The sequence below is a fragment of the Mya arenaria genome, chromosome 3 (assembly GCF_026914265.1).
Source record: "Mya arenaria isolate MELC-2E11 chromosome 3, ASM2691426v1".
Lineage (NCBI taxonomy): Eukaryota > Metazoa > Mollusca > Bivalvia > Myida > Myidae > Mya > Mya arenaria.
In genome coordinates this window covers 34,732,150-34,746,575 of record NC_069124.1, presented here as the reverse complement: position 1 = coordinate 34,746,575, position 14,426 = coordinate 34,732,150, and the positions used below count along the sequence as shown (strand labels likewise).

The 14,426-nt window shown below is 33.8% G+C and overlaps 1 protein-coding gene across 1 annotated transcript; it reads right to left on the bottom strand.

The window, feature by feature from the left end:
• Positions 1-296: 296 nt before the first annotated feature.
• Positions 297-13,542, bottom strand: LOC128227893 (uncharacterized). The gene is made up of 5 exons (XM_052938825.1): positions 13,473-13,542; positions 13,040-13,128; positions 12,106-12,238; positions 10,437-10,538; positions 297-450 (listed from the first exon to the last, which is right to left on the bottom strand). Exons 1-5 carry the CDS (start codon positions 13,473-13,475, stop codon positions 337-339), a joined length of 441 nt encoding a protein of 146 aa, XP_052794785.1. The 5' UTR covers positions 13,476-13,542; the 3' UTR covers positions 297-336.
• Between the last annotated feature and the right edge of the window lie 884 nt (positions 13,543-14,426).

The window sequence follows — 14,426 nt, the reverse complement described above, 5'->3', positions numbered from 1 at the left end:
TATCGGAAAATATTAGGCAGTCTTCACCATCATAGTTTCGAATGAAAATGTCAGAGGAGCTCCATTTGACCCGATTTTCCGAGTCAACAACCAATGAGTGCATTAGTGTCGGTTTGATAAATACTCTCCAAGAAGGAGAGTACGGACTACTATTTTTTACCAGAAAAGTCGCCACTATGACGAGTTTTTTTTGTTACGGCCCGATCGGGCAGGTAGATTCTAAAAACTACTGCCCGCCTGCAAAAATTACTTGCCCCGGGCAATCGGGCAGTGGTAAATGTCAAGCCCTGCACATTGTGTTTTTCTCTTTATTTAATTAATTGTACAAGACACAGTCTATTTCAGAGGGATAAATCTGGAAGAGTGGGTGGCACCGATACCGGGCCGTCCGTGCTTCACTGGCTTGTATGTGATGCTGAACTCTCCAAGGTAATGGCCAATCATCTCCGGCTGTAACAAAAGAACACATGTATTAGAAACAATCATAAATTATGATCCTATTCTTTAGAGAAGTAAATAAAATAGTTCTTTCAGAAGAACATCATATTTTAGGAACAGTTATCAACATCTGATGAAGATGTGTACATGTGGAATTTGCTGCAGGGGTTTCTTCATTTCTAGAGGCATTATTTTTGAGAGCATCAAAACAAGATGTGAATTACGTTTGGAGAGATCATACATTTGCTCAGGAAAATAAGGTCTTCAGATTTCAACTACATTTGAAATAAGAGTGAGCTGAGTGATTTCATCATGGCAAATGTCAGGGATGTCATTGAGCTGGCAGAAACCAAAATATTTTGGCAAGGAGTTTTGGCCAATGCTGCTAAGGACCGTCAATGGGGGTCAATGTCCCAGATTAAGAAGCCTTTTCATGGCTCTCCTGACTTCAAAATTGAATCAAACTGGAGTTTTAATACTTAAACAATTGAAGTAAAAACCTTTAGAAACCAGTTTTTTAATCAGTTAAAAAGAAGGAAATCTTTAAAAATTATTATTTTGTTGGTCCCTGAAGCTATCAGATCCGCAGACGACTACATCCCAGAATGATAGGAGTTATTCAGAGACTGTCATATATGTTCATACTTCATTCCACAAGTACACCAAGTCAAAGTTCTTGCTAATTTTCCTTAAAATGCCAACAAACATTACTCAACAATCTTTGAAGCCGGAGTTATGGGTCTTGATATAGGTGCCACAAAAAGTACACAGTTTTATGAGAATATCTTTATAATGTATCATGGCCAGTAACATGTGATCATGAAAATGACATCTTATCTATGTGACACTATTTATTACACTCAGACAAAGGTTGGGTGATGGGATATCATCAATGTACGTTAAGCGTGGTACATGGGTGTCATCACTGCGTAAACTTTCCTTCTTTAAGCCAATTTGCATGTGCAGATGGCAGAAATTGAACCTGGCCAAGGTTAAAGCTTTGAACAACACTAACGACAACACAAAAGGCTATCACAACTTTTCTTCTAAAAACAGACAAACTTTGGGTGTTTCTCATGCAATTTTCCATTTTTACAACTCAAATGAATTTGCCATTGTCCATTTATTTTAGCATAAAAAAACAAAAGAAAATTTGATGGTTTAAATTCAAGATTAAATCTAATTTTAACTCACGACCACAGAAAAAGACATCTTCATCCATGTGAAAATATTTATTACACTCAGACAAAGGTTGGGTGATGGGATATCATCAATGTACATTAAGCGTGGTACATGGGTGTCATCACAGTGCAAACTTTCCTTTTATAAGCTGGTTCGCATAAATGCAGATGGCAGAAATTGAACCTGGCCAAGGTTTTAGCTTTGAACAACGCTAATGACAACACATGAGGCTTTGGTGACTTTTCTTCTAAAAACAGACAAGTATAAGTGTTTCTCATACGATTCTCCATTTAAACAACTCAAGTGAATTTGAAAGTGTGCATATAATTTAGCATAAAAGAAACAGAAAATTTGTTGGGTTAAATTCAATATTTAATCTACTATAAACTCGTGACCACTGAAAATGACATCTTAACCCATGTGACAATGATTCTTACTACACTCAGACAAAGGTTGGGTGATGGGATATCATCAATGTACATTAAGCGTGGTACATGGGTGTCATCACTGTGTAAAGTTAACTTATTTCAGCTAATCAGCATGTGCAAATTGCTGGAAAACTGAATGAATGAAATAAACAATCATCAGCACAATCTTAGTGATCCATTATTTTAAAAAGGTTAAAAAACGTTAGAAAAAGTTATTGCATGTTTTCTCAAACTATCAACAGAAATAACTTGGGACTGGTTACACTGTAATCTGCATATTGTCACTAACAGCATTTGAACAAAGTTTTATAAGAATAACTTCATTTTGAATCATGGCCAAGGTTCTAGATTATGCACGATGCTGATGACAACTAATATAGTGCAGTGACTTTTCTTCTAAAAACAGACAAGGTAAAAATATTTCTCATGCAATTTTAAAATTCAGAATCCAAACAGATTTAATACATTTTGTACATTCTTTAGGATAAAAGAAACAGAAAATATGTTCAAAACTTATTATTTTGTAATCACAGAAAATGAAACCTTATCCCTGTGACATTAATTTTTACTGCACTCAGACAATGGTTGGGTGATGGGATATCATCAATGTACATTAAGCGTGGTACATGGGTGTCATCACAGTGCAAACTTTACACAGCAGTTACTCAATTTTGAACTAATGGGATGAAATTATTTGTTGAAAGTACTTTTGACATTCACATTCCATATTAATCAAGGTTTTTGTGTCAATTCTTATTGGTTTATTTGGCTGCTCACATAAAAAGATGAAACAAAATAGTTTGTCCGATAAGTTTGTGATACAAATGTAATACTTCTACAACAGTGCTGTAAAAAGTACAGAGGAATTGCCATAATTCCTGCTTAGGTTCAACAGTATTATCAAATACAAAAGAAGTTTTGAAACTAAAATTTAATGCTATGCCGCTTGCATTAATCACCAAAAGACACAAACACAAGAGTGCCTCAGTCAAAGGGCAATCCATGTCCATCTTAATTCATGTGACAATATTTATTACACTCAGACAATGGTTGGGTGATGGGATATCATCAATGTACATTAAGCGTGGTACATGGGTGTCACCACTGTGTAAACTTTCATAGTTGAATAAAAATAAAATAAAAGTTTGTCTGATTAGTTCTTTAATATAAGTATAATACTTCTACAACAGTGCTGTAAGAAGTATGTATGTATTGCCATAATGCCTTTAGGTTTTGGTTTAACAATAAAAAGAATTTAAAAATGCAAAATTTGTTTGTTGTGCATCTAACTTTTACTGCTATGCTGCTTGCTTGAATCACCAAAACAAAGAAACGAGCTTTGCCTGCAGATGAGAATGCTCATGCACAAGTCAACATAAATTTTTGCCCGAACATTATTGGTTTTTGTTATAAAACAATGCACATTTTGCACTGTGGATTAGAGTCTGAACCAATGGCAAAACTATTTCTCTGTAGGTCATACAATAACATAATTTGAACAAGGTTTCTTATGACTGGACAGATCATCGAAAATATTACTTTCTGTCATGACTTGGTGAAATAACATCAAGTTCACACCCAACCCAACACTTCACTCCTGTGACAATGGTTTTACTACACTCAGACAAAGGTTGGGTGATGGGATATCATCAATGTACATTAAGCGTGGTACATGGGTGTCATCACAGTGCAAACTTTACACAGCAGTTACTCAATTTTGAACTAATGGGATGAAAGTATTTGTTGAAAGTACTTTTAACATTCACATTCCATATAAATCAAGGTTTTTGTGTCAATTCTTATTGGTTTATTTGGCTGCTCACTTAAAAAGATGAAACAAAATTGTTTGTCCGATAAGTTTGTGATACAAGTGTAATACTTCTACAACAGTGCTGTAAAAAGTACAGAGGAATTGCCATAATTCCTGCTTAGGTTCAACAGTATTATCAAATACAAAAGAAGTTTTGAAACTAAAATTTAATGCTATGCCGCTTGCATTAATCACCAAAAGACACAAACACAAGAGTGCCTCAGTCAAAGGGCAATCCATGTCCATCTTAATTCATGTGACAATATTTATTACACTCAGACAATGGTTGGGTGATGGGATATCATCAATGTACATTAAGCGTGGTACATGGGTGTCATCACTGTGCAAACTTTACATTATGGTTGAACTCATTTTTGAACCAATGGGATAGCAGTATTTCTTTTTTAGAACATCTGACTTAAAATCCATATTCATTGACCTTCAACAGGTCATACTTAGGTTCAATTGGCCATTCACATAAAAAGATGAAACAATAGTTTGTCAGATTATTTTGTGGTACAAGTATAATACTTTTACAACATTGCTGAAAGAAGTATGCAGGTATTTGCCTTAATAGTGTTCTGCTTAGGTTCAACACAATTTTAAAATATGAAATTTGTTGTGTGAAACTGAATGTTATGCTTTGCCACTTCCTTGAATCACCCAAGATCAAACAAGTGTGTTAGAGCAAAAGTCAACATCCATTTATGCCTGAACAGTGTTTTTCATTTTAAAAAAACGCACACAATGAAAATGGTATTTTGCTTTGTCAATTGGAGTCTGAAACAATGGCAAACTATCTCTCTATATATGTCAAACAACAAAATTTAATTAAGTATTTTTTATAAATGACTGGACCACTAAAAAAATGCTTTCTGTCATTACTTGGTGAAATATCATCTACTTCACACCAATATCTACATATCAACCCTGTGACAATGATTTTTACTGCACTCAGACAAAGGTTGGGTGATGGGATATCATCAATGTACATTAAGCGTGGTACATGGGTGTCATCACTGTGCAAACTTGACATAATGGTTCAACTCATTTTTGAACCAATTGGATGGTGGTAATTTTTGAACATCTGACATTCAAATTCAATATTGACTGATGTCTTAAGTGTCGTACTCATTTGTTGAATTCGCTGTTCACATGAAACGATGAAACCAAAGAGTTGGGCTTAGATCCAACAATATTTTAAAAAGCAAAATTCTTTAATTGAATTTAAATACAATGCAGCTTGGGCTTAAAAAAATTGTTTGGTTAGGGTTACATCCTTTTCAAAAATAGGTAGGGTAGGTAGGCTTTTTTTTTTTTTATTTTTTTTTTTTTTATTAGGCTTTATATAAGAATATCATTTTCATCATCAGAGACTGTTGTAAAAGTTATCTTCTGTATAAGCATTTAAGGTTTATACTACATATTGAAAAGCAATAAAAAAAATACAAAAAAGATTATTTTTTTTAGTTTTTCATTTTATTTTTTTCAAACTGAGTATAAAAACGGTAGGGTTGGGTAACCCGAACCAAATGTATTTTTTTTTTTACTCCTTGCTTGAATCACCAAAAATAACTGCCTGCTGATGAGAATGCTTGTACTTCAGCCAAAGAGCTCAAGTCAACATCTATTTTGACCGGACAGTTGGTATTTATAACAAAACAATAAAAATTGTATGTTATTATTTTGTTTCCCTGATTCAAGTCTGACCCAATAACTTTGTAAATCAAACTGTGACATTTCTTTCACTTTCACCAGTGACCACAGAAGGTAATTTTGACTTAAGTTACCACTAAAAATATTGCTTTCTGTGATAGCGTAGTGAAATAACATTAGTTTTCATTGTAATCAACACATCATCCCTGTGATAATGATTTTTACTACACTCAGACAAAGGTTGGGTGATGGGATATCATCAATGTAGTTTAAGCGTGGTACATGGGTGTCATCACTGTGCAAACTTGATATACATGTGCCACAAGAAGCATGTGTACAGTTTTATGAGAATATCTTCATAATGAATCATGGCCAGTAACTTGTGACCACAGAAAAAGACATCTTAATCCATGTGACAATATTTACTACACTCAGACAAAGGTTGGGTGATGGGATATCATCAATGTACATTAAGCGTGGTACATGGGTGTCATCACAGTGCAAACTTTCCTTTTATAAGCTGGTTCGCATAAATGCAGATGGCAGAAATTGAACCTGGCCAAGGTTTTAGCTTTGAACAACGCTAATGACAACACATGAGGCTTTGGTGACTTTTCTTCTAAAAACAGACAAGTATAAGTGTTTCTCATACGATTCTCCATTTAAACAACTCAAGTGAATTTGAAAGTGTGCATATAATTTAGCATAAAAGAAACAGAAAATTTGTTGGGTTAAATTCAATATTTAATCTACTATAAACTCGTGACCACTGAAAATGACATCTTAACCCATGTGACAATGATTCTTACTACACTCAGACAAAGGTTGGGTGATGGGATATCATCAATGTACATTAAGCGTGGTACATGGGTGTCATCACTGTGTAAAGTTAACTTATTTCAGCTAATCAGCATGTGCAAATTGCTGGAAAACTGAATGAATGAAATAAACAATCATCAGCACAATCTTAGTGATCCATTATTTTAAAAAGGTTAAAAAACGTTAGAAAAAGTTATTGCATGTTTTCTCAAACTATCAACAGAAATAACTTGGGACTGGTTACACTGTAATCTGCATATTGTCACTAACAGCATTTGAACAAAGTTTTATAAGAATAACTTCATTTTGAATCATGGCCAAGGTTCTAGATTATGCACGATGCTGATGACAACTAATATAGTGCAGTGACTTTTCTTCTAAAAACAGACAAGGTAAAAATATTTCTCATGCAATTTTAAAATTCAGAATCCAAACAGATTTAATACATTTTGTACATTCTTTAGGATAAAAGAAACAGAAAATATGTTCAAAACTTATTATTTTGTAATCACAGAAAATGAAACCTTATCCCTGTGACATTAATTTTTACTGCACTCAGACAATGGTTGGGTGATGGGATATCATCAATGTACATTAAGCGTGGTACATGGGTGTCATCACAGTGCAAACTTTACACAGCAGTTACTCAATTTTGAACTAATGGGATGAAATTATTTGTTGAAAGTACTTTTGACATTCACATTCCATATTAATCAAGGTTTTTGTGTCAATTCTTATTGGTTTATTTGGCTGCTCACATAAAAAGATGAAACAAAATAGTTTGTCCGATAAGTTTGTGATACAAATGTAATACTTCTACAACAGTGCTGTAAAAAGTACAGAGGAATTGCCATAATTCCTGCTTAGGTTCAACAGTATTATCAAATACAAAAGAAGTTTTGAAACTAAAATTTAATGCTATGCCGCTTGCATTAATCACCAAAAGACACAAACACAAGAGTGCCTCAGTCAAAGGGCAATCCATGTCCATCTTAATTCATGTGACAATATTTATTACACTCAGACAATGGTTGGGTGATGGGATATCATCAATGTACATTAAGCGTGGTACATGGGTGTCACCACTGTGTAAACTTTCATAGTTGAATAAAAATAAAATAAAAGTTTGTCTGATTAGTTCTTTAATATAAGTATAATACTTCTACAACAGTGCTGTAAGAAGTATGTATGTATTGCCATAATGCCTTTAGGTTTTGGTTTAACAATAAAAAGAATTTAAAAATGCAAAATTTGTTTGTTGTGCATCTAACTTTTACTGCTATGCTGCTTGCTTGAATCACCAAAACAAAGAAACGAGCTTTGCCTGCAGATGAGAATGCTCATGCACAAGTCAACATAAATTTTTGCCCGAACATTATTGGTTTTTGTTATAAAACAATGCACATTTTGCACTGTGGATTAGAGTCTGAACCAATGGCAAAACTATTTCTCTGTAGGTCATACAATAACATAATTTGAACAAGGTTTCTTATGACTGGACAGATCATCGAAAATATTACTTTCTGTCATGACTTGGTGAAATAACATCAAGTTCACACCCAACCCAACACTTCACTCCTGTGACAATGGTTTTACTACACTCAGACAAAGGTTGGGTGATGGGATATCATCAATGTACATTAAGCGTGGTACATGGGTGTCATCACAGTGCAAACTTTACACAGCAGTTACTCAATTTTGAACTAATGGGATGAAAGTATTTGTTGAAAGTACTTTTAACATTCACATTCCATATAAATCAAGGTTTTTGTGTCAATTCTTATTGGTTTATTTGGCTGCTCACTTAAAAAGATGAAACAAAATTGTTTGTCCGATAAGTTTGTGATACAAGTGTAATACTTCTACAACAGTGCTGTAAAAAGTACAGAGGAATTGCCATAATTCCTGCTTAGGTTCAACAGTATTATCAAATACAAAAGAAGTTTTGAAACTAAAATTTAATGCTATGCCGCTTGCATTAATCACCAAAAGACACAAACACAAGAGTGCCTCAGTCAAAGGGCAATCCATGTCCATCTTAATTCATGTGACAATATTTATTACACTCAGACAATGGTTGGGTGATGGGATATCATCAATGTACATTAAGCGTGGTACATGGGTGTCATCACTGTGCAAACTTTACATTATGGTTGAACTCATTTTTGAACCAATGGGATAGCAGTATTTCTTTTTTAGAACATCTGACTTAAAATCCATATTCATTGACCTTCAACAGGTCATACTTAGGTTCAATTGGCCATTCACATAAAAAGATGAAACAATAGTTTGTCAGATTATTTTGTGGTACAAGTATAATACTTTTACAACATTGCTGAAAGAAGTATGCAGGTATTTGCCTTAATAGTGTTCTGCTTAGGTTCAACACAATTTTAAAATATGAAATTTGTTGTGTGAAACTGAATGTTATGCTTTGCCACTTCCTTGAATCACCCAAGATCAAACAAGTGTGTTAGAGCAAAAGTCAACATCCATTTATGCCTGAACAGTGTTTTTCATTTTAAAAAAACGCACACAATGAAAATGGTATTTTGCTTTGTCAATTGGAGTCTGAAACAATGGCAAACTATCTCTCTATATATGTCAAACAACAAAATTTAATTAAGTATTTTTTATAAATGACTGGACCACTAAAAAAATGCTTTCTGTCATAACTTGGTGAAATATCATCTACTTCACACCAATATCTACATATCAACCCTGTGACAATGATTTTTACTGCACTCAGACAAAGGTTGGGTGATGGGATATCATCAATGTACATTAAGCGTGGTACATGGGTGTCATCACTGTGCAAACTTGACATAATGGTTCAACTCATTTTTGAACCAATTGGATGGTGGTAATTTTTGAACATCTGACATTCAAATTCAATATTGACTGATGTCTTAAGTGTCGTACTCATTTGTTGAATTCGCTGTTCACATGAAACGATGAAACCAAAGAGTTGGGCTTAGATCCAACAATATTTTAAAAAGCAAAATTCTTTAATTGAATTTAAATACAATGCAGCTTGGGCTTAAAAAAATTGTTTGGTTAGGGTTACATCCTTTTCAAAAATAGGTAGGGTAGGTAGGCTTTTTTTTTTTTTATTTTTTTTTTTTTTATTAGGCTTTATATAAGAATATCATTTTCATCATCAGAGACTGTTGTAAAAGTTATCTTCTGTATAAGCATTTAAGGTTTATACTACATATTGAAAAGCAATAAAAAAAATACAAAAAAGATTATTTTTTTTAGTTTTTCATTTTATTTTTTTCAAACTGAGTATAAAAACGGTAGGGTTGGGTAACCCGAACCAAATGTATTTTTTTTTTTACTCCTTGCTTGAATCACCAAAAATAACTGCCTGCTGATGAGAATGCTTGTACTTCAGCCAAAGAGCTCAAGTCAACATCTATTTTGACCGGACAGTTGGTATTTATAACAAAACAATAAAAATTGTATGTTATTATTTTGTTTCCCTGATTCAAGTCTGACCCAATAACTTTGTAAATCAAACTGTGACATTTCTTTCACTTTCACCAGTGACCACAGAAGGTAATTTTGACTTAAGTTACCACTAAAAATATTGCTTTCTGTGATAGCGTAGTGAAATAACATTAGTTTTCATTGTAATCAACACATCATCCCTGTGATAATGATTTTTACTACACTCAGACAAAGGTTGGGTGATGGGATATCATCAATGTAGTTTAAGCGTGGTACATGGGTGTCATCACTGTGCAAACTTGATATACATGTGCCACAAGAAGCATGTGTACAGTTTTATGAGAATATCTTCATAATGAATCATGGCCAGTAACTTGTGACCACAGAAAAAGACATCTTAATCCATGTGACAATATTTACTACACTCAGACAAAGGTTGGGTGATGGGATATCATCAATGTACATTAAGCGTGGTACATGGGTGTCATCACAGTGTAAAGTTTACTTATTTCACTACCACCAAGAAATCTGAATGATTTCGCCTGTGATCAACAACTTTTTAAATATTACTATGTAGATTGATAAAACGTTGTCAAGAATGAGCACTGAACTTTGTAACCTGAACTAAGCAAAGTTTAAATAAAAGTTACCTTGATTTCCACCTGGTTAAATGTCTTTCCATTGTATACACCCACAATGCTGCCAATCATCTCGGGAACGATCACCATGTTCCTCAAGTGGGTCTTAACAACCTGTAATCACAGTTCTATTTTATATGAACTGACAAGTTAACACTATAAATCATTGGTATCAAAATAATGCAAGATTCCAGTTTTTTTCTTAGGTATACCATCAGATATATGTTTCTCAGCAGACTTCCACCTCTGTGGAATTCTTAGAGTGAGCTGAGTGTTATCATCATGGATATCATACTACTGTAGAACAGCTTCATAACCTTAGCAATAAGAAATATTAGTTATCAAGCAGATGTTGTTCTATTTGATAAGAACTTAAATTATTATTGTAAACATACCATCAGATATATAATTCTCAGCACTTGTTCACGTTGTGGAATTTAAGAGTGAGCTGAGTGTTATCATCATTGATATTGAACAGAAGAACAGTTTCACAACCTCAAAACTCCTTAAGGCCTAAAAAAAAATACATTTGGTTCGGGTTACCCGACCCTAACTACGGAATAGGCGCCGACCCTACAGTTTTTATAGTCAGTTTGAAAAAAAAAAAAGTTATTTTTTTATTTTTTTTTGCTTTTTATTTTTTTGTCTTTCAATATGAAGTTTAAAACCTTAAATGCTTATATAGAAGATAACTTTAACACTATTCTCCAATGATGAAAATGACATTCTTATATAAAGCCTAATAAAAAAATAAAAAAAAAGCCTACCTACCCTACCTATTTTTGAAAAGGATGTAACCCTAACCAAACAAATTTTTTTTTAGGCCTAAGCAGTCTCTATGTACTAATGATTGTTACCATATAAAATTATACCATCAGATATATAATTTTCAGCAGTTTTCCACCTCTGTGAAATTCTTAGAGTGAGCTGAGTGTTATCATTGATATTGCAGGTAGAACAATTTGAGTTTCATAAGCTCATAACAGTGAGAAACAATAATCCTCAAGCAGATAGTTATATTTTGTAAGAATTCATATGGTGTAATAAATAAGTATACCATCAGAAAATAATTCTCAGCAGTTGTCCACCTTCGTGGAATTCTTAGAGTGAGCTGAGTGGTATCATCATTGATATATTCTGTAGAAGTTGCATAACCTCGCAGCAGTGAGAAACAATAATCCTCAAGCAGATGTAGCACTATATTATTGTAAATATACCATCAGATATATAATTCTCAGCAGTTGTCCACCTTTGTGGAATTCTTAAGAGTGAGCTGAGTGTTATCATCATTGATACCATAGGTAGAAGTTTCATAACCCCAGAGCAATGAGAAACTAGTAACTTCGATCAAGTTCTATTTTTTAAAGAACTAATCATTACATTTGTAATTTTACCATCAGATATATAATTCTCAGCAGTTATCCACCTTTGTGGAATACTTCAGAGTGAGCTGAGTGTTATCATCATTGATAATCACAAGGTAAACCATATGCCATTTACGCTTTTAGTTTTACCAAGTTTATCACTTCACTAAACTCAAGAGTTGAGAGATTACTCTATAACCAGTTAACTAACGAGCAAATGATAAAATATTATACCATATTGAATAAAATAAGTGTTTGTGTTGTTAAGATTGTCAGTATGCAGCACATTTTCAATAAATATACCAGTCTCTACAAACCTCTGGTTTCTCAAGTGCAGGAGCGTCTTTCTTTGCCTTTCGCAACCTTTTAATGAGTGCCAGAGGCTTCCTCTTCAGTCCTCTTTGGAACTTGCGGCGCACACGGCAGGTGAACAGCTCTGTCAATTGTTCACTAAACGAACAAAATGGTAATGTTAACTTTATCAAGTTCAACATAAATTAATGATGAAAACAAATTTGTAGTAAATTCTATAATCAGAAAAGGAAAACAAAAAATATTTTTCTATTAATGTTCTGTCATTTAATTTGCTCAACCATCTTTAACAGTACTTTTGCAGTAAATTATTCAAGTGTCAGTCTGTGCCAAATGAACGAGAAGAAACACCTGAGGCTAGTAAAATATCTTCTGCGCCTGAAGACGTTAAAGTGACTTGAGCTTGAATTTCAGGGACTTTTGCTATGGCTTCGTCTTAATCCACAGACAGGTTAAAATATTGTTTTTTTAAAAAAAAATCATTCAGGGTAGACTGAAGTTTAGCCACAATAATGTGTGTATATATAGGGAACTTTTTTGGATATTCATTTTGTTCCCTAAACGCCACAAGTCGACTGATTCATACCAATGTAAAATATATTCTTCAACCGTAACTCCACAATATTTAACACTGCATTGTTAAATGAAAACACAAAAGTTACACAAATTATTTTTAGCCAATACCTTTCTCATATTACACTTCAGTGTTTCATGAAACACAAGTTCAGATCGATCAGTCAACAAACCATCGCCATTTTTCAACTATGTAGCAGGTGCCCTTTATCTTTCCGCGCAATATACTTAGCACTAAGATCTGTCATTCTTGGCTAGGAAAACAAGTGGGATATGGACGCATTTAGTCACCAAAACAAAAATCGTCAAAGACTCTGAAGCAGCTGTTTAAATGAACTAACTGAAGTTTTGCTCAAAATGACAAACCTTGACATGTCAAGAAGCTGATCAAGATCGACACCCCTGAAGGCATACTTTCTGAATGTACGCTTCTTCTTCACTTGCTCCTGATCTGCCTAAAATTTATGAAAATGAAAAAACAGACGTAAAAGAAATCGTTTGCCAATTGTTCCCAATAATTTTATTAGTGGTTAAAGTAAATTAACAATGTTCCGGAATAAACAAGACAATGGTTCAATTAGTAATTGTCAAACTTTCATACAACTATATTTCATTATTTATCATCAATAGCAGCGATGTTTTATATACCGGTCACATAGAGCTGTGCGAAAAAATAAAATAATAAGCATCAGAAACTAAGATAATTATATATCGAAGACATTATAACTGAAGAGTTATTAGTGAATTATCGTATTAATGAACAGATACACTTGGATTTCATTCGATCAATTCTACGTACCATCTTGTTGTTATTTGGATAACCGGAAAAGGAAGTATTTTCGAAATACTACACCGAATTACAATGTTCCTGAAGTGCGAAATGATAAAAAACGACATCCAGGTTACACGATGAAGGTAATCGGATGCATGACGTGTGATCTGTTTATGGTGTTTATAAGTTGTGTGTATCTCATCCAGTGTCCATAAATGGTGTTTATACTTAAAGGCCTAGTTTAAGGAATGTTTGACATGACAATCCCCTGCTGTGCATCTCCTGCTAATTGCACTGGTGTCACAGTAGGGGCCAATTTCCTGTGTATTCGTTTATTGAATCAGGGCCATTTTGGGTCCATTTCTATAATAAAACCCCAGAAACTGCACAGCAGGAGACTCAGATCGGAGATCTGATCAAAGGGTTCAAGGCAAAGATATTAAGATCAATACACAGAGGTTGTGTACTGTACACAGATTTGAGGGAGTGGGGGCGTCACTTATAGAGGGCTTAAACTAGGCATTTGATGGTTTACTACTAGGCTTGTCCATGTAGTTTTCATGTATAATTCAACTTCGTTACGGTGTCTCTAGAAGGATGGCACCAAGGCTTCGAAAGATGTAACTATATGATGTATCGGATCTGGATATGTACGTTGCGGAGCCTTTCAGCGCAACGGGCTATAATGTTGTTTCTGCATTGGTTAAAGTTTAGTCAGAGTATATTTAGTGATATTGTTGTGAAACAATAAGAGCAACTCACTCCATTTATATTTATATTTTGCATTGATGATGTGCAACCTCATTTGATGTAGATGTGTTAAAATTCATAACGCACATATGAGTGAAAACAGTGATGCTTGTCCATTTCTATTCTTGCGATAAACGCATGTGTACACTTCATTGTTTCGTGGATAGTAATACCGACATGTAATGTAGAATCTATCGAATACAGCAAAGTGTTGTTTATTTTTAAAGATTC